The sequence below is a fragment of the Leuresthes tenuis genome, unplaced genomic scaffold, assembly GCF_036924035.1.
Source record: "Leuresthes tenuis unplaced genomic scaffold, fLeuTen1.0.hap1 SCAF_19, whole genome shotgun sequence".
In the NCBI taxonomy this organism is placed as follows: domain Eukaryota; kingdom Metazoa; phylum Chordata; class Actinopteri; order Atheriniformes; family Atherinopsidae; genus Leuresthes; species Leuresthes tenuis.
In genome coordinates, this window is record NW_027325373.1 from 20,175,699 (window position 1) to 20,197,142 (window position 21,444).

Consider the following 21,444-nt stretch of genomic DNA (forward strand, 5'->3'; position numbering starts at 1 on the left):
AACTTGAATGCTCAGAGCTAAGAAAGAAAATATCTTCATCGACATTTTTCTCCACATATAATCTGAATGGAGGCAGCTGAATTAGAGTCTGTAGAGTCTTACTGCACAGAAGAGTAGATGTGACACACTCACACATCGAGCAATGCAGCAAAACAAAAACACAAATAAATTATAGGAATGATATGAGTCTTTTTGGCTTAACAAGGACAACACACAACTAATTATATGGTGTGAGATGCTAATGTTAGATCAAGTTTGTTCAGAGGAAAACTGTTTGAAATCAGATTGAGTTTATTTTTTTTTCTTTCCAGGTAAGTGAAAAATAAACAGAATTTCCAGCTAAAATCAAGAACATTTTTGCCAGGATTTCCAAAGTGTTTTTGTAATACTCTTCCTGTCTTTCTGCCGGATGGCTGGGGTGGAATAAGAGATTGTGTGACTTTCATGTAAAAGACAGTGATTTGATTCCTGTTGGACACAAACGACAAATACTGTAGGCTGTCAGATCTACTCAATGGATTACCATTTTTTTCTGTCTACTTGTTTACCAAGCCTTGTATCAGAAAAAAGTACATAATTTGATAATACATTTATTTTGCTACATCAGTGTATCACGTGTGTTTATTTTGATAGTGTAATTATGCTGCAGTAGTATCTTTGTATTGCTTTCATGATAACAAATTATTTCACTTTCGATTTAACGTCCTAAAATAACAAAAAAAACTTTAAGTTCTAGGGTCTTTTAAGAATATACTACACTACACAGTATATTTCAAACAAATAGTACAAGGACAGTGTACTAAAATTATTCATATAACCCCTGTATACTTACATTTGTTTAATTGAAATTAAACCTCAAGATGGCGCTGTTTTCTCAGCAGCAACGTCACTGTACCCTAGGGCGAGCAGTAATGCTTTCATGGACCGTCGGAAATTCTATAAGTGAATGTTTTTCTCCTGAAACCTTTCTTATAATTCACTTATGATTTTCTTTCCTAAAGTCCGTAATTTTTTTTAACAAATGCTGAAGAATTTTGGACTTGTAAGTGTACGATATTATATCAGCTTCGTGTAGCCGCTGAGCAACAGAAGGAAATAAATAAAAGGAAGCCTTATGTTGAACGTCTGGCTTTAACACGACAAACACTAGGACCATTCAGCTGTTTGTCAGCTGATGAGGCCGTCAAGTTATAATCAACGCTAGGCTGTATGACCTGGAGCTTTCTCGTCTGGCTGGAAGAACGGATGTGTCTGCCGTGACGGGCCCATGTCTGAAAACCCAGACAGACAGTCATATTTAAACAGAAAGGCAACAACACTCGAGTTCGTCGGCAAAGCCAGAAGAGGTAAAAGCTTTTCTGCATTTTCTGCATGTCTTTGTCTGTTTGGGAGGACGCATATATGCGCTGTCGGGTAACGAAACCTCTGTATGAGCTTATGTTATTTCTTTATCCGCGGCAGCAAGATGGAGTGTGAGTGGAAGCCAGACGAGCAGGGACTTCAGCAGATATTACAGCTGCTGAAAGAGTCTCAGTCGCCAGATACGTCCACGCAGAGATCCGTCCAGCAAGTATCCTTTACTGATCCACACACGGATGATAACCCATGTTATTGTTTGGTAGTGCTTAATAAGACTATAGAGATTCAACAGGCTAGCGATAGCTAATACTAGCCAGGGTGGTTACCGTTACAAACAGGTACGCTCGTGATGATCAGTTGGTGCTTTTGTCACTGATAACCTCAGCAGGCTTCAAGCAAAACAGGTCAGCTCCTCAATATGGCCATATGTGACGTTAGAGGGCGACGGATTCTGCTCATAATCCAAAAGCAAACGTCGTCAGTTGTTTATATGAAAATATTTTCTTTGAATTTTGGTCTGACGGACAAATATGTTTAATTTGATAACATTGCTCCTGTACCCCCACAGCGGCTGAAACTTGATAAGACACCGTCCTTTTTGGTTTGAATTGAAAACCTGAGGTAAAAAAACTGGGTATTTTTACTGATATATATACATTGGGACAAATCTGAATTAAGTACAGCTATAAATATGTGATAATCATATTCTAAAGCCCTAAATATATGATTTCACAACAGGATAATAACAGTCTTCACAGAAATGCCATGCTCTGACAATTAGCTGTTTACACTGAGGTTGCAGGACAGTCTTGTGCCACATTAAATTAAAAATGTGTAAAATTCACATGACATTAATTGTAATTGAAAGCTGAATTCTATCTATCATGTGGGCAGAAATAACTCGGCTTATAGGTGAAGCAAAAAGAAATTAAGCCTCTGTGCCGCTGCTGTAATTTGAGCTTTTTGCGGTGACTCCAGCTCAGTTGTCAAAGGAGTGCCAGAAATTATCAGCATTCGTATCATAAAAATGAAACATGCCTGACATTCTACCCTGGTAACGCCCAACCAGATGAAAGGGCAAGACCTTGCACCAAACACCCAGGAAAATGCAGCCAGCCTGGCATAAACGGGCATAAAAGCTGCTTGAAAGATGTTTTCGATGCCTTATTATCTCTGTAATCATGTGGCTTGTGCAGTGTTGTTGTTGTTGATGCAAATGAGCTATCAGCTCACATCAGCGCTTACTTTAACATAGAAAAATGATCCTGTGCTTGGTGCTGCCGGCCCAAATGTTTTTGTGTGGTTGCATGCTGATCCTAAGTGACTTGCTTATGTAATCTTTCACATGTGCTGCATCATTAGCTTATAGATGGGCTGCTCTTATAGCCCTGAAGACGCCATCTGGCCGGACACTTAACGTTTTAGTTCACTTAGAGTCCAGATGACATATTCATGACCCCCTACAAACGTGCACATGCTGGCGTCATGATGCCGTTACATTATACCATATAAACACACCGATGCTGCTCTTTCTGCCCTCCTGTGGATGAAAAAATAAATTCCTTTGACATGATTTGGCTTCCACAGATTAGAGTTGTAATGTGCTCCATGACTTTTAACTTGCTGAGTGTGCAGTTGTGATCCTCAACCATCTTTTTCTACCAGAGACTTGAGCAGCTGAACCAGTTTCCAGACTTTAACAACTATTTGATATTTGTCTTGACGAAATTAAAATCAGAAGGTAAGTGGCCTGCCTGTCCGTGTTGTCCTGTCGTGACTGCTTTGTGTTCCAGCATGTCATTTTTATGTAACCGCTCGCTGACATGTCTGTTTGGCCATGACTCGGGTGACCCGATGGCATCTTTGCTACAGATGATGTGGCACTCAGAATATGGGTCACTCTAATTTTAAACCCAATTCCTGGCATAGGCACAACTTTTGGCTCGACTGTCTGCACAGTACATGACCCAAATGTTTAATGGTGTTAAGACATTTTAGGATGCTGCTACACCACCGTTACTAGCTTAGATGCTATAAGCCAGACATGTCATGACAATAAGATCCTGTGAACAATTAACAAATTAGTCACCAGATCGCAGCGGCTTTCCTCTTGGCTTTTTACCAGCCTTCATTGGTTTCTTTCTCCTCTCTTCCAAGATGAACCGACTCGCTCCCTGAGCGGACTGATACTGAAGAACAATGTGAAAGCTCACTATCAGAACTTCCCTAATGGCGTGTCTGATTTCATCAAGAGCGAGTGCCTCCAAAACATCGGAGACTCTTCTCCCCTCATCCGGGCCACCGTGGGTAAGTTGCATCCATGATGTGTTTTAGCCGACATAGTCTGCTGGTATATTTAATTTAAAACCTTACTCAAGTTATCTTGAGGCTCTCTGTAGTTACAGTTAATGTAGACGGATCAGGATACACATGTTCACAGGAATAGCCACTGATGGGTAGTGGATATAGTTTTCTATCTCTATTAAAGGCGTTGCGAAATACCCAGTATTGATGCTAATGTTAATATCTTGTTGATAAGGAACGGATAGTAAGTTGATTTAATCTCAGCAGGTTAAAAATAGGATTAAAATATAAAGATGAATTTTACTGCTAGTAACACATTTATTTCCAAGTTTTCTATTGATATGTTGCTTTTGGTCATGATAATCATGTTGTTGCGTCCCTTATCTGTAAATGTTTGCTTGGTTATCTATTTATTTTTCATTTCTTTAAAGGCATAATTAAGGCCAGCTTTTTAACGCTTTTCAGTGAAATGCGTATGAGGAGAATTCTGGTTTGTTCTAACCGTTTGCTGCTCCGTTTGCAAACCAAAACTGTCAAAACTGGTGTCTGCAAAGTCATTCAAACTGAAGGAGAGAGGTTTAATTTTTTTCCTGCATTTAATCTCTTTGTTGTAGTGATATTGCTGACTGATTGGAAAGAAGAGTATTTCAGTCTGCTGGTGCTGGGGGAGACAGTAACTTTTAGCTGATTGCATGTGAAGGAGAACACTGGGCTTTTGCGCCTCCTCTGTACTCTGCTTTAGGGGCTTTGAAAATACCACCTGGTGTTCTGGAGCACTTGCAGGCCTTTTCAGAGGTAGAGACGCTGTGCGACACTGGAACAACTGACAAAGGGACGTTTTGTTTTTCTGTGACATGAAAAAAATTCCCAAAAATGTCATCACGTGACCTCAGTAACTATTTGAGAAGAGTCAGGGGGGGGAATAAATCTGCATAGAAAATGTAAGTTGATTTTTAAAGATGGGCCTCTCCACACAGAACCTTTTTAATTGGAGGAAATTCTGTTCAGACTTGTTTTGTAAGTCAGTCAGGGGAAGGTAGAGCTCTTCATGCTTTCCTTGCATTAAACCTGTCAACGTTTGCCCATGAAATCAGAGCGAGGTCCAGTTATTACTACATTCTGAGCTTGTGCTCTGTTTTATGGTCTGGTAACTAGCTTAATTTTCCTGTAAAGTCTAAATCTGGCTGCGATAAATCTTCCTTACCGTCTAACCTTTCGCAAACCAAAACCAAAGATGCACAGCAGCAGCTGTGGCTAGTTGAAGTTCATGTTCATGTAGCTGGGTGAAACGCATGCATTCACGCATGCTTATCCGGTGGGCTGAGAGAGGAGAGCTGCACGATGAAGGCTGTTTCAAATTCTCAGTCTTTTCCTCCTTTTTCCAGATGCATCCCCACCCCAGCTTTAATCAGCAGTTGGAGTAGTAGTTTTGTCACATGAGCGTAGCTAAAAATAAATTTCTCCAACAACAGGTATCCTCATCACCACAATTGCCTCCAAGGGGGAGTTACAAAACTGGCCCGAGCTTCTACCCAAACTCTGCCTACTGCTGGATTCTGAGGACTACAACACATGTGAGGTGAGGAAGAAGAATTCAGATGTAGGTGCTGGCATATGAGTCAGGGGGGGGGGGGGGGGGGATTACATCGTACCGTAAGTTATGCATGCGTGTGCGGAGGATTTATGCATGAAGCAATTATGTTGGAAACAATTCCTCAGTGCTCCTTTTGCTCATCACAAGATGGACTAAATGGGATATTTGCCCTTGAAATGTGAGGAAGAGAAGAAGGGACAGAAATGAAGCACACATATTTGTCTTAGTAGGTTCTAAGCAGGCATGTTACTCTCTCAGGACACACAGTCCAGAGTCTGTCTGTTTGTTTGTTTGTTTGTTTGTTTGTTCATTTCTGGTGGAAAGGAAAGAGTTGGGTCGTCTATAAAGCAGCATCTGGACGGCATCTTGCTGGCTCGATGAGCTAAAGGCAGCCTCACAGCTGGAGCACCAGCTACTACAGATTATTCAACATGGAATCATCATTCCCTTTCTATCCTTGCCAGTAAACCATATGACCCCATTTTCAGTCATGTCGCTCGTAATCACCCAGAATGGATTTTATGCTGTGCATACGTGCAAAAGGAACATGCTGCTGTTTTGTCATATCCCTCACGTTTGTTCTAAATCTATAATCCATCGTTATCCATTTTTTGGAACCATCTCGTTATTTCCCCTGAAAGCTCCAGAGTATAGTACTTAGAACTTCTTGACTGCGTTGAGGACAAAGCTTTTAATGATATCAGTTTAGATGCAATCAGCACTTCTACTCGTACTACGCTGAAATGGTGGCTAAAAGCTCGGTACTCGCATAGATGACGGTGGAGTAGTTTGTTTTGGATGTTAGATCATCGGATTTATTTCATGCTGCTGCTGCTGCACCCGACTTCATGGTCATTAATATGCTATCGGCTGCGTTTGTGTGCGACATGTATGTGAGATTACGCTGAATCCAGGCGGCGTGTTGTGTTGAAGTGTTGTGGTAAATTTAGCCGAATCGAGAGGCGACATAAATGTGTCCCGATGGGATTAGTCATCGCTGCTCGCAGCAGGAATGTCCGCGTGACTTTTAGGGTGAAATTTTAGGAAAACGATGGGACCAAAAAAAAAAAACCAAAATCGCGTATCCCCTTGTGACACCACTGCAAGCCTCTCATTCAGAAGCTGAGATTTAGGTCAGCTATTTACTGCAGAGGATGTTGTAGTGTGTGTGTGTGTGTGTGAGTGAGTGTGTGTGTGTGAGTGTGTGTACGAGGCTTAACACTGAACAGCGACCTGATGTAAAAACTCCTTAGTGAAGTTGCTATATCTAAGAAAAGCAGCTTTCAGAGTGGAAAGCTTCTTAAAGTTTGATGTAGAATTAAATGTTTCCCAATTTTGTTTGTTAATTAAACCAACATAAATATTGTTATTTTGGGATATTCATTATACTCTATAAAACCTTTTTTTTAAAATGCCACTACTTTGGCGATATACTCTTGATCTTTGGGCATTTTTCACAGTTGTAGTAACCCATTTCTGCTGATTATTCAGAGAATAATTTGGATTTGAAAGTCAAATTGATAGTTGAATTGACGCTAATATGTTTCTATCCAGTTGAAAATGAAAGACAAACATTAGTCTTGCTACTACAGATATTTTTAATGATCAGCTGTCTTGCTCATCTTAATATTCTAAGTTAAACACAGGCTAATGCAGGCAACTAACCCTGAAAGTCGTCTTTCTGCTTGCTCTCGCTAATTGAAAGATAAATCCAGATAAATGCAGTATCACTTTGGGATTTTTGTCTTATAAAAAGAGCCTCTGTTATGCACCTCTTTGAGGTATGTGATTGCGGCTGGTTGTTAGAAAGAATGCACAGAGAAGCGGGCTGAATTTCATGTTGCAGAGTCGGAGCACATGTCGGGGAAGAATCCGGGAAGGTTTGGGGATGTTTTTGGCAGAGGAGGTGCTCTGCTCACTCTCCTGCTGGATTTGTGAAGGTTTTAACGGGTGTCACGGAGCAGAGTGAGTGCTGTCAGCTCTACAGCAGACCTTGTAACTTTACTAGGGACAGCCGATATCTGGGTGGTGCCAACTCACTTTTTGCTGACTGTTACTGGCTCCCCTAAATAATCCAGGGACTTTGATGTCTATGTGGGGAATATATTTGATGACAGCCAGTGTACAGTTTCTGAACTATTTGTGCTTTGTAATTTAAGCAATGAGAAATGCGTGCTGTGCCTTCAACCATTCGGTTACTATACATGTTTTATGTGTATGTAAGGTCATTTTTATCTCTGTATTAGCTCTACAGTCTCACGCAGAGCGAAAATGTTTCCCACTAAAATTGTAGCTTAGACTAATGGGTTGACTTTTTATGACTATTTAACCATTTTAATCGCCATGGTAACATTAAGAGTAAACTGTTAATTGCCATGTCCCTTTTGTTTGTTTGGTGGAAGAAGCACCCTTTGCGTTAGCGCATATTACCCTTCTCTGCCTCTATAAAAAGAAACAAGCAGGTGTGTTGGATGCCAAGTTGAATGGCGGTGGATGGCTTTAAATAGCTTTTGCTTGAACAGTTTTACTGTTTTGATTAATGGCAGCTGGCAAGTGGTTGCAGTCGTGTTGTGAGGGTCAGGATGATTCCTCCTTAGGGAAAATAAGCACGCATGCTCCAATTGTCACCTCAGTCCATATTTATGCCGTTAATATTCTTCAGATTTCCAGGGCTCTTTAATTGACAAAATGCATATTTCTCTTTGAGCCGGCTTGCAGTCATCTGCGTGGTTTGCATTCCCGCGTTGAATGACCTTCAATCGCAGGAGTTGAAAGGAGGATTACATTCAGGACACTCCCTTTTCTCTGCCCTTCTCTGCTGACACTCAAACGCCTGTATTATGTTTTGACGTCACTGCGAGCAGCCTTTTTCTCTCGCTCCACACGTCTTTGCATTGGATTAATGGTAATGGACTAATATCTCAGCGCATGTTTCCAAACATTTTGTAACAGCACTCATCCAGTCAGCTAAAGCTGGCTTTATTTGCGTTAATGTGCATTTCTAATCTTGCGCCTTTTTAGCTATCTATATCTGATATATTTTATCCTCCAAAGCCTAAGCACCAGTCCTCTGCACATAAAGGTTTTTTTAAAAAATGTTTTTTGTCTGTTTCATATCATTTTTATTTCTAAATGATGAAGTACCCGTTTCTGACCTTGACACCGTTACCCTCTTCGTCTCATTTCATCACCCACATTTTTTTGGAGGCTGCTCTCTATCTAGTTATCTAAAAGGAATGCTGACATGGAAGCGGTTTCCATGGAAACACAGTTTAGCTGGCGTCTGTGTCTGCGCTTTGCTCCTTCTTGTATCTGCTCTCCAGCCTGCATTTTTTTTGTGTGAGAGACGCTGAAGTCTGCAGCATGTCGTGAGCATGCATACTAAACATCTGTCAAGCAGCTAATATGAAGAAAAATGTGTTTGGGTCTCTGTGTGTGTGTGTGTATGTGTATGTATGACTGCTTGCCAACCATTTGAAGGTTATTAGAGCAGACGTGGATGAATCCTTTTGAAGATGGATGAGGAAACAGGACATTTTTGGTCGCGTGCACTGTGACAAAAATTCTTAGCTGTATCTTTCATGCTTAATGAAGACCCCATGTGTATACTGCTATTTGTAGACTGCAAAAACAAATTGTATCTGGTTTTAAAACGCATTAAAAATGCAAATAATAAAGATAAATAGATAACTGAAATCCTCTGCAGGCCATAGCTGCAGTCTGACCTGCATTAAGATTGGGTTTAAAATGTTCTGCTGCATCTCAGTCTTTTGGGATATAGGCTGTGTGTCTTTGTGATTATTTGCAGAGCTGATAAATCTTGCACTGTGTCCAGATCGGGGAATTCTTCAGTGTTTACTCTGTCTATCCTCTTGCCTTTTATTTGTCCCCAGGGAGCGTTCGGAGCACTGCAGAAGATCTGCGAGGACTCTGCAGAGATTCTGGACAGTGACATGCTGGACCGTCCTCTTAACGTCATGATCCCCAAATTCTTGCAATTTTTTAAGCACAACAGTCCTAAGATTAGGTATTGTTTCCATATTTTATTCAAAGAATAATCTATTTTAGAAGATGTATGGCAGAGTATTTAGTTTTCACAAATTCTTTGAATTTATACTATACACATAAAATGCCCTTTACTTATTTTCATGAAAATGATGATGCATTCAGGCTTAAGTTGAATTGAATTACACTGTAACAAGAAAAGAGATCCTTCTGTTCAAATGTTGCACACTATAAATGCAGAGGCTGCATTTATAGTGTGCAACATTTGAGGAAAAAGATGTTGGTGTGACTCCTAAGTGGCAGTTGTTGTGTTGCAGGTCTCATGCTATCGCCTGCGTCAATCAGTTCATCATCAGCAGGACTCAGGCTCTCATGCTTCACATCGACCCTTTTATTGAGGCAAGTCTGAACCAAATGCATCTTTAGGCGTACAGTGCTGGGTATAGAGATGATGAGTGTCTTCATTCCATACATTTCCCATCAGTGGGACGTTGAAGAAGTGGCTATTAGATTTAAAGTGTTTATGGAGCTCAAACATTAGAAGATGAAATGATAAAGCAGCAGATTGCTGAAGTGAAGAACTGTCAGAGTTAAGATGTCCCTTTATGCTATATTACATTCTCAGACCAAATATACAACACAGCTATTCTATGTAATAAACGTTACGGCTATTATTTATGTTCTGATAAGTGTTGGCTTCCTTCTTCTATAGAACCTGTTTGCACTGGCGACAGACGAGGAGCCAGAAGTGAGGAAGAATGTTTGCAGAGCTCTTGTCATGCTGCTGGAGGTTCGTCTGGATCGTCTCCTGCCACACATGCACAACATCATAGAGGTGAGTGCGTTTGGCAGCCAACAGGCTGAAACTTTTTTTCTTTTCTTTTTTGTAAAGGCAAAGAGCAAAGCCAGGAATAAACTGTACCTTCAAGAAATTGTTTTCTTATTCCCCGGTGCAGTGTGCCGCTTTATTACACTTTGATTTGTGTTTCTTCTGTGCAGTAAACAGTCACACTGCAGATGATTTTGAGTTGATGGTCTACCACAGTCTACCACAGTCGCATATTGTAATGAAATCATACCACACATTCATGGCCAGAACTTTAAAAATGATGCATTTTAATAGATGCAAAAGGGCCAGAGGAGTGTTGGAAAGTTCCGAAAGAAATTTCTCTTTGGATTTGGTCAGTTCATGGGACGTTGTGACAGTAACAACATTAGACAGTCGCCTCTCATACCTGTTTAAAAATGCTCCTGGTGATGCCCTGTGGACATGTGACGTAACTTGTGTCTCAGGCTGCAGACATGATGCACGAGTCAAATGAGATGTGCAGCATTTTAAACTAAAAGGTTAAATCCCCCCTCCCTTTTTTTTTTAAATTGCAGTACATGCTTCAGAGGACTCAGGACCACGATGAGAATGTTGCTCTTGAGGCCTGTGAGTTCTGGCTCACGCTGGCGGAGCAGCCGGTGTGTAAGGAAGTGCTGTGTGGTCACCTCTCCCAGTAAGAACGCACACACAAGTTCATACAATACACAAACACTCAAGTGCTTCTGTAAGTTTAAGAGCAGTTGATTGATAGCAGCCTTGGCAGTGAGTTACTGAGGGCCTTGCAACAGAATGATATTCTTCCTCACGGGGGCTGATTAAGAACCCCCACCGTCTGTTGACCTCAGTTGTAACATCTGTCACCACTCTGCCATGTTAAACTGCCCAAAGTAGAAATATGATATGAGTGATATCCTGTGAGCTCTGACCCATCCTTGCCCTTTATTCACATAATTTCCATCCTTGCTTTTGCTCCAGGCTCACTCCGGTGCTTGTCAACGGGATGAAATATTCGGAGATTGACATTATTCTGCTCAAGGTCAGTTTATATACTGTAAAATGTGTACCTGGAGGTACACTGATGAATTGCTCCATGACTCAAGATGACACGCAGTTGCATTAAGTCGCCCAGACTGTCCCTGTATATCTTAAGTTGTGCTTATTTGTGGACAAACATTTGCAGATAACTAAATCCATCTTGCACCAAATGCAGTTATAACACAAAGCCCAATCACCATTTAGTTTAATCAAAATATGAATAGTCCATATGTTTCCCATCAGGGGGACATTGAGGAAGACGAAGCCATTCCAGACAACGAGCAAGACATCAGACCACGCTTCCACCGCTCCCGCACAGTTGCCCAGCAGCATGAGGGTGATGGGATTGAAGACGAAGATGATGAGGATGATGAACTGGATGATGATGATGATACTATCTCTGATTGGAACCTGCGTGAGTTTGGTGCACATGTAAATGGAGCTGTCTGGAAGTCTCCATTTCTAAACAGTTTTTCATCATTTCTGCATTTAACTTTGCTGAGAGCTGGCAAACGGTGTGTTTATTACTTTTCTTCTCTTTGTGTGTATTTTTGCACGTTTGTCTACACGTTTCTGTTTCCTGTGTGTGTCTGTGCGGCTTTCCAAATGTTAGGTAAGTGCTCTGCCGCAGCATTGGATGTGTTGGCCAACGTGTTCAGAGATGATCTGTTGCTGCACATCCTCCCCCTACTCAAAGAGCTGCTTTTTCATCCAGAGTGGGTAGTTAAAGAGTCTGGCATCCTTGTGCTTGGGGCTATAGCTGAAGGTAAGAAGGGAGGATAGGGAGAAGAAAAGATCAGGTGGAAGACTGAAAACAAAGGCCTGCTTGAAAATACACTTTGATTATCCTTTCTTTAGGCTGTATGCAAGGCATGATCCTATACCTGCCTGAGCTCATCCCACATCTCGTCCAGTGCTTGTCTGATAAAAAAGCACTGGTGCGATCCATCACCTGCTGGACGCTGAGCCGTTATGCGCACTGGGTTGTCAGCCAGCCCCCAGATATTTACCTGAAGCCTTTAATGACGGAGCTGCTCAAACGTATTCTGGATAGCAACAAGCGTGTGCAGGAGGCCGCCTGCAGGTACGAAAGCAACCCAGACAAAAACCGAGTCATTTTACAGCACACAAAGAAGCTTGTTTGGCTTTTGAAGTGTTGATATCTTCCTTTTTCCTTTTATGAGTTTTCATTCTCTCCCCACCAGTGCCTTTGCCACTTTGGAAGAGGAAGCTTGTACAGAGCTTGTACCCTACCTGGCATTCATCCTGGACACACTGGTGTTCGCTTTCAACAAGTACCAGCACAAAAATCTGCTCATTCTTTATGACGCAATAGGAACGCTTGCAGATTCGGTGGGGCACCATCTCAACAAACCGGTATGCAGAACAGCCTCATGAGCAGTCTCACGCCACAGTTCTGTGTGAATTTCACACTGGCACAGATCGTTGTACCTCTGCTCCCTCATTTGACTTTTGTTATGTTAGTAGATTTTAGACAGCCTACCAGAAGGTAAAAAAGCATCGACAATTCTTCTTTGCCATATTTGTTCGACTGTTTAGGAGAAGAGTGCTTTCATAATTGTAATGACCATAGTCACCTATTTAATCTCTCTTATTTATTAGGAGTACATCCAGATGCTGATGCCACCATTGATCCAGAAATGGAACCAGCTAAAAGATGAAGACAAAGATCTTTTCCCTTTATTAGAAGTGAGTTTCCTGTACACGGTTGGCGCCTGCTAAAACTCTCTATACATCATATCAGTGGTTTTCATTAGAATTTGATCTCAGTGGCTTACTTTGGGCCAACCGCTGACAATAACCCCCTGCCTACTTCCTCAGTGTCTATCCTCTGTGGCCACAGCCCTGCAGAGTGGCTTCCTGCCCTATTGTGAGCCTGTGTACCAACGCTGTGTCAACCTGGTCCAGAAGACTCTTGCTCAGGCTATGGTGTGTGTAGGTTTGCATACACACATCTATCACTTACTTGATAGTCCTCTAATTCTCCAAAAGGATCATTTTAAAGGATCATGGAGGGTTAGTGTTGTTTACAGACAGCTGCACTGCCCTCAAGTGGTGAAAAAGTGAATTGATGCAAGCTCACTTTTTTCAGGGAGACAATGCTTCTGCTGTGGAATCACTACATCTTATCCATAGATGTTTCAGAATTACTGTCATACAGTCATTCATATTAAACTGATCATAAGCTTACCCTCTCTTCTGCTTTTCTCTCTAGCTTCATCAGTCACAGCCAGACCAGTATGAATCCCCCGATAAAGACTTCATGATTGTGGCTTTGGATCTTCTTAGTGGACTGGCTGAGGGTTTAGGAGGCACCATTGAGCAGCTGGTTGCTCGTAGCAACATCCTCACCCTCATGTACCAGTGCATGCAGGTGAAGAGCTGTCAAATTGTCCTGCAAGATAAGCTGTTTAATCCAACTTGTCCCACTAACAGTCTGCTGTTCTCGCCGTCTGCTCAGGACAAAATGCCAGAAGTGCGTCAGAGCTCTTTTGCTCTGCTTGGCGATCTCACCAAGGCTTGTTTCCAACATGTCAAACCGTGCATCGGTATGTCCTGTGCGGTTGTCTCTGAAGCACTGTTAAGTAGAAAGCTGTTGGTTACTCACTAAGTTGTTCAATCTTTTTCTTTCAGCTGATTTTATGCCCATACTGGGCACTAATTTAAACCCAGAGTTAATATCAGTGTGCAACAATGCAACATGGGCAATAGGAGAGATCTCTATACAAATGGGTGAGCACTTAGTTTTCAACATATATTCACATGTCACCATTTACACAAAGCGCTTTAAATCTTAACATCATTTGCTATTCTCACTGCATGCACAGGGCCTGAAATGCAGCCATACATTGCCATGGTGCTGCACCAGCTGGTGGAGATCATTAACAGGCCCAATACCCCAAAGACTCTACTGGAAAACACAGGTACCACACGGTGGTAGTGCTTAGCCAGCCAGACACAGGGAAGTGCTTACACACTCAGGTCCCGTTCAGCCAGTACTGACCACACTCTCTAAGATGCCTGTCCTGCCCTTTAATATCTGTCCAAACAACCTTCCCCAAAGAATGAGCCTTACAGGTTTTGCTGGTTTTCACTGAGGTTTGTCCAAATATTTCAGGTGTTGATTTGTAACCTGGCACAGAGGCCTGTGAGTTGAGATGAAAGAAAATAAAGCCCTGACAAGCCTTGGTGAAAAATGAAACCACGTAAGAGCCCAGTCTTGGAGTTTGCTAATCTGAACTGACTGACAGGGGAGGTATTTTATTGGAATGGAGCAAAATGCAAAGCTCAGCCTGTGTTTGAAATGCAGAGAATACCATAGGCTCACATAGTTACTTCAGGCATTTTTCCTCACAATAACTAATCAAGAATGATTTAGAGAATGCCTAAACCTGAAAACGTAGGGCACATAGCATAGAAAATTCCTTATATTCTCTCAGTGGTTACACTCTACTTTTCTTTCCACCATTAGAATGATAGTTTTTAATTTGATTAGTCAAAATGATCTTATGAAAATATGCATGCAAGGGTGAAGTGTGACCTGCCAAATCAAAGACCAGTCAGGGACTCTGTAGATGTGGACCTGTTTGTTTGCCGTCAGTATCTGTGTTGCTTTTATTTACTGTTCTTTAAATGTGAATGCATATCTGCCAATAGATGTTAAATGTTGTTAAGAATGGCCAATGTTTGATGCAGGATACATGATGATTTTCACTGTTCTGCCAGCTGAATCCTCATAGGAGTTTATTCATGTTTGTTTTATTTTTATAATTTTTTTTTTTTTCAAACGTCTGACTGAACTCTTCCACTATCTGTGGCATGTTTTCAATGTGTGAACTGAAAACATCACAGTGAGTTTTCAGCCATGTCTAAATCTAATTTTAACTCTATTTCTAACAGTGCCAGCGTACGACTGGACCTAAATTTTAAAACGGCACCACAGTGAAAGTGGGCTTGGCTGTGATATTTTTGGAGTCTGTGGCGGGACTCTGATCAGCTGATCCTGCACTGAACTTCTCTCTAATGAGCATACCATCTGCTTTCTGCATGTGTCATTGGACTGTTCATAAATGCCTGTTTGTTAATGAGAATGTTGCATAGTTTTGTGTCTCTTAAACTTAGGTCCTCCCTCCTCTCTGCCTCATAAGAACCTGCTGTGCTGGATACTAGTCTCCCTCCATGTAGTTGGCTTGGAGTAATCTGTCATTCCTTTTCCAAAAGAAAACAAAAAAAACCACTCCAAAACATTTCTGTTTCTTATGAAAATTAACATTTGTGAGTTTAAGGGAGAAATCTCCAAAATTCCAAGTTGAGCTGCTCTTGTTCAGGCCAGTCACTCGCACATGCTGCACCTTTTGCTAGCTTGTGTCAGGAGACGTGCTTTTTGAATCGAATTCCGCTCAGTTAACACACTGGATTTGAAGAGCTGCTTGACCCTGGTAGTTTCTGAAAGCAGAAGCCATTGTTTGCCTTTTCTATGAATGTCTTGTCAAACTTGTCAATGTGTTCTCCCTTAAACGTTTTGTATGTATTTTTTTAGACTGTCATATTTTACATTCCTCCCCGCGACTGAAGGGGCAGTAATAATCAACGCTAGTGAAATCTTCTGTTTATTATCATACACAGATTCTGTTGATTTATGTCTCTGAGTTGTTTGTTTTTTCTTTATTTTTCTCCTCCCCTCCTCATTGCTCATGTCTTGGTTGGCGTTTGGTGGTGTGTAACCGTGATTGCGTTACCTTAGCAATAACAATTGGTCGTCTTGGTTACGTTTGTCCTCAAGAGGTGGCACCCATGCTACAGCAGTTTATAAGACCCTGGTGTGTATTATTCAATCTTTTATTTAATTCATCTTCTCTCTGCTCTCTTCCTCTCACCTGTCGCCTGTTCCTCCCTCTTCTCCCCTGTTGCTCTCCTTCTTCTCCTCCTCCTCCTCACTTTCCCTCTCAAAAGAAGTCTTTTTCAGTTTTTTCTTATCAGTTTGTAATCATTGCCAGCCGTGTGACTAACCCTGTCCTCTTTTAGGTCCTACTTGTGATTTGTTTTTTTGCCTCAGTAGCACCTTCATGTATTATACATTGATTTGTTTAATTTCTAGTTTTTTTTTGTCATTGTTTAACTGTCGCTAACAGCCTATAAGATGCATGGGATCAGATTTGTCACATGCCTGCTGGTTCAACAACGGAGAAAGGATGCAGTCTTTAATGCTAAAGAGCATTCCTAAATCCCTTTCTCGTTTCGTAGTCACCCAGCTGCATGTGCCTGTCCCAGAATTACCCCAACCTTCTCTAGTCGATCTTTCAAAAAGTAATGTTATCTTCAAGGTGCTATACATGAGGTTTTGCTGAACACGCTGCTCGTAGACAAAGTGAAGTTATTACAGATCACGATAGCTGTGTTAAATGCAAAAATATTTGCTTAAATTTTTTGATTATTATTGGGGTTTTTTGCATGCTTAATGTGTTGTGTTTTTAAGTCATGATAGACAAGTTTCTACTCACATTGATGTTTTTACAGTGAAGGAAAAAAGGATATAGGAGGGCTTTAGGTTATATTTGTTTCTCTTGAATTGGATTAATGCATAAATGTATCGTTCATAGTGAAAGTTGTTCGTAGATTTATCCTTGAATTGTCACAGGATATGTCTGTTGATGAGTTTGATGTTGAATTTGGCCATCCCTGTTGTCAGGTGCACCTCTCTACGAAATATAAGAGACAATGAGGAGAAAGACTCTGCATTCAGAGGAATTTGCACTATGATCAGTGTGAATCCTGGAGGCGTGGTGCAGGTGAGGTCCAACTGTGGTCATTACGTTGTCGGTAGCTCTTGAAGTCGAAAACGTTGCCTCACCTCTTTTTTCTGGAACAGGATTTTATATTCTTCTGTGACGCAGTCGCCTCCTGGGTAAATCCAAAAGATGATCTCAGAGACATGTTCTGCAAGGTAAAAGTTGAAAATGCATGGCACTAGTAACTGAACAAATGGTGAAACATTCTCAGCACAGCATGAAACTGCTCACCACTCACACCTGCCCCCAGTGACCACAGACAGGAATAGCAGATTCTACTCAAGACGCTCTAATGATTATTCTCTCATGTCATGTACAAGATCTATTTTAAAGGGCACTGCTCTGTTTTAAATTTGGCATAAACATTTCCTGGTGTTTAATTTTAGATCCTTCATGGATTCAAGAACCAGGTGGGAGAGGAGAACTGGAGGCGCTTCTCAGATCAGTTCCCAATGCCGCTGAAGGAACGACTGGCAACCTTTTATGGGGTGTAACTGTTGCCACAGCACTGTGCCTCATCACTGGGGTCAGTCGACTCTTCATCATTCACTGTTGTAAAACAGCTTCAGTTTTAATGCAATGTTGTCTTTAAACTGAGCTGCATTTCTAATGAGCCTCCCCCTTTCTCTGCACAGGTCATTCACTATGGGAGAAACTACGGGGAACCATCCCAGGGAACATGTTACCCTTTACTGGGGGGAAGGGTCTGCCTGTTGAGGGAAGGGAAGGGGTTCGGACCCCTCCCCGACCTGGTGGACGGGGTGGGAGGGAGTTGGTCGTAGCTGCAGTTCTCAATACCCCCATACACAAGCAATGGGAGGATGAGACTGGCAGAACAACCTTATGGGAGGATAATTAGTGTAATCACATCTCAATCATAAATAATGGAAATTATCACCTTTTTTTTTTCCTCTTTTCATTTATCCTCCGAATATCTGACTTTCTGGACGAAGGAAAATGGATGCTGGCAAAAGTGCAGAAATCATTGCAAAATTCTGTAAAGCATTCGATTTTGGTTAGGTGAGGGGAAATCTTAGTGGTTAAGTTGATGATTCTTCAAGATGTATTTGAGCTTAAAGCTGAAGAATATCAGTTATGTTAAGAATGCATTTTACTGGATCCAGCCCTGGAAAATATAATTTAATAACATAAATGCATATCACCAAAAATAAGTGAATCATTCAGTTCCTATATGTAAGCAGGACGGAGACTGGTAATTATGTCACCAGAGAGCACAATTTTGAGAACAGCTTTTCTGGGAACTGGTAGCATGCTTATATAATTCTGGAAAGCTGTTGAACATTAGTGATGTGTGTGTTGACAGCTGTCATTGCCATTTGATAAGTTTCTTCTTTGATCTCGTAATTTGTATTAACAGTACTTTCTGCTTCCTCGAAAAGAGAATTACAGCAGCCCGCTGTAATGTAGCATGACGAGGTTTGCACACTGAGCTTAGGTGTGTCAAATCTTGGCTGTGATGTCATGTTGGAGTGAATCTGTCTGGTTATGTGGTGTGAATGTGACACGGACATTCATCATATCAAGCTTTAGCTGCATACGGTCTTTTATTTATTTTTTTTCTCTTCAATGTAGTCCGAGCCTCGTGAAGGAAAAATGAAGGAGAGCATGCAGGTTAGCATCCTGACTCGTTATATTATTGTTTATTGGACTTAATAACACTATGACACGAAACCGGTCTCAGTAATTCTTTGTGGCTTTCGCAGTCAGAACCACACGAACCATTGGATCAATGTTAAATATATTTATTTCAAATCAATGTTGAATATGTTTATTTCTCAATGTACTGAAGTTTTGTTACTGGTTGTTTAGCTTCTTGTGCTAAAAGCATGATCTTGAGGATGACTGTGTAACGTTTCGGGTGGTTGTCACTGTGGGGTACTTGGATGCTTTCATCTCTTGCATGTTGGTGGCCCCTCACAGCCCAGCATATAGTGGGATATAGTGGGATTTGTCAGCGGGAGGGGAGTTTCAATTCAAAACTTTTAAGAAGTACATAGTAAACGTGTATGTATTGCAACACTGGGACTTATAAAGCTTCACATGAACCTTATTGGAGTGCTCTCCCTGAACTTTTCCCCATAGCTGGATGTAGTTTTTTAAATACTGTGAAAATAAGAATGTTAACGTGTCTGCTTGTTTTGCGCTGTTTTTATTTTTAAAAGTGTCTAAATGTTTAATTCACAGCCTGAATGTATTCCATGATGGGTTGGAGAGATATAGCAACTTGTTTGTATTGTTTTTTTCTTCTTTTTTTTTTTTTACACCCAGCCAGTCATTTTCCCTCTGCTGGCCAGAGTAATAACTGCAGTATTTTAACCCTTTGTAACGCACATGATAAATTTACATAGAAAGTGCTTGAATGAATGACATAGCCAAAACCCTCACGCATATGATTAAGTAATTATTGCTGCTGAAATGTATTTACCTAATGCAATAAGCATCTTCGTGCAGTTGGGTGAGTAGTGGACGTTTAATGTGTTAGATTGTCACAATATAAAATGCATAACTGGTCTCTTAGGTTTAATATTTAATGAGGTAAAATGCGGGATGTAATGCATCATGGAATACAGAGGCAAATACTTGTATGTTTCCCATCATTTTTGTGTTTTGAAGTGATTTTGTCTGTCACATTCCAGCTGGTTGGCATGCAAAAAAAAATGTAGTAATCACAGCTCAATGGGGTGTGTTCACAGCCCTGCTGCTCTTTCATTGTGAGACTGCAGGTCTAAAAAACATGCGAAAGAATTCCCATTATTACTGTGCTGTCACTCTGACTTGACCGCTGCTATACATTGTAGTCGTGTTTCACCACTTGAATATGTGTTTTCTAAATGTTAACCTCAGGTTGTTTTTGTTCCAGTGTTATTTGTTTTTATCATTTCCCCCCCCAATGTGTATGCCTTTTATGCATCTCCTCCATAACAAAGACTAGTAAAAAAAAAAAAAGCTTGCCCTTCATGTCAGATATGGATAAACGTGGGTGTTAATTGACATTAGTTTTGATGTTTGCCACACTGTGAGCTGTCAAATTGTGACTATAAGGGTGGGGTAACTTTCACATACTTAAGATTCTTTTTGCCTAAAGTGATTATCAGACTTCAGCAAACCGTTTAAACTCTGCACAGTTTCATGAGTGACAAATACTTTTTTTGTTGGTGTTTTGCAATAGATTTACAGTATACTGTATTGAAATAAACCGGTGATGTAGAATTGAAAAGGAGAAAAGGGTTAGGAAGTTAATGACATTATGTCTCCAAACGCAGGTTTTGAATTTCTATTCAGATTTATTGAAAATGTGTATTTTATAAAGCCACCCACCAATCGTAAGGAATGTCTGGTCAAAGAGCTCCTGTATCCTGTAATTCAATTAGCCTTTAAACTTGATTAGAGTATCTGCCTTCATCTTTTTTGCTAATAAAAGCGAAAACATAATTTTGATAGACTTTGTTATTTCGTTGTTATTTTGTTTTTTTTTTGTTTTTTTTTAAATAAGCTGCTGAATTTGAAAAAAAGTAATAATTTTGGGGCCACCAAATATTTTGGATCATGCAAAGACTCTATATTGTACTGTAGTAATTTTGTAATATTTGTAAGATGATATAGTGAGTGTGACTGGTTTCCATTGCTTGAATCTGTACATTGTTCCAATAAATTGTTTACATTATTACAGACTTTTTTATTTTGTGCAGTTTTTTTTCCTGCTACAGCAAAGCCACATAAACATGCAGATAAACTTGGATGCTTAGAACCATCTCTGTCCTGGTCAGGGCTCTTTCAGTCAGCTCATCTGATGCACATTGTTACCTTAAAAGGGGTTTAACAGGATAAATACCGAGATTGTCTTGTAGGTTAGACTTGACACAACCTTGGAAATAGACTTAGATTAACCAGTTGGGTTGATCTTCTTAACTTTGGCTTAAGAGTTGGAGACACAACTGTCCTCTTGTGTTACCACTTGAGCTTGTAAAATTGAGAACAGCAGATTCTGGTTATTTACTTGCCATTTTCAAGTAGTAGCTGGAACCACAGCAAGAACTGATCTTTCTAAATTGTGGCTGCCCACAAGATGGGGAAACAACTGAAATGCTATATCCAAGTGTTTCCGAATGATGGTGGCGAAAAGAACAAGGAGTACCACACAATTTAAAATCAAATAATAAAAAATCCCAAGTGAAGAGGTAGCAAAAAGAGATGCTTCCATGGCAAGTGTTGCTTTGTGGTCAAGAAGAATCCAATCCTGACAATTCTGAGCAATTTTGGTGTCATCTTCTGAAGTGTTGTTCCCATGCATTCCAACTATGGAGGACTATGGCGCAATAAGTCGCACCAGGACAAAGAAGGAAGCTTTTGGAAAACAATTCTGTGGTTGGAATTGATAAGGTTTTTATTTTTTTTTTTAGACAGGGTTTTGAATTTTTAGAATTTCTACATTAATGTCACAGTGTATCTAGAATCTAAATCAGAATTTTGGAATCATTCAGAATCTG

At 40.7% G+C, this 21,444-nt stretch overlaps 1 protein-coding gene across 2 annotated transcripts; it reads left to right on the forward strand.

Moving 5' to 3' along the window:
• Nucleotides 1-1,210: 1,210 nt before the first annotated feature.
• On the forward strand, nucleotides 1,211-20,621 carry tnpo1 (transportin 1). Of its 2 annotated transcripts, XM_072371373.1 has the most exons (25): nucleotides 1,211-1,346; nucleotides 1,462-1,570; nucleotides 3,025-3,100; nucleotides 3,517-3,666; nucleotides 5,136-5,242; nucleotides 9,151-9,284; nucleotides 9,580-9,661; nucleotides 9,975-10,097; nucleotides 10,646-10,764; nucleotides 11,067-11,127; nucleotides 11,370-11,541; nucleotides 11,740-11,892; nucleotides 11,985-12,210; nucleotides 12,332-12,503; nucleotides 12,750-12,836; nucleotides 12,969-13,076; nucleotides 13,363-13,521; nucleotides 13,609-13,696; nucleotides 13,782-13,880; nucleotides 13,976-14,071; nucleotides 15,892-15,967; nucleotides 16,837-16,936; nucleotides 17,017-17,091; nucleotides 17,323-17,462; nucleotides 17,572-20,621. In XM_072371373.1, the coding sequence occupies exons 2-24, from the start codon at nucleotides 1,466-1,468 to the stop codon at nucleotides 17,428-17,430; spliced, it is 2,676 nt and encodes an 891-aa protein (XP_072227474.1). In that variant the 5' UTR covers nucleotides 1,211-1,346; nucleotides 1,462-1,465; the 3' UTR covers nucleotides 17,431-17,462; nucleotides 17,572-20,621. The 2 variants fall into 2 exon arrangements, with proteins under 2 accessions (XP_072227474.1, XP_072227475.1); XM_072371374.1 differs by lacking the exons at nucleotides 15,892-15,967; nucleotides 17,017-17,091; nucleotides 17,323-17,462; nucleotides 17,572-20,621 and having other exon boundaries at nucleotides 16,837-16,933.
• Nucleotides 20,622-21,444: the final 823 nt, after the last annotated feature.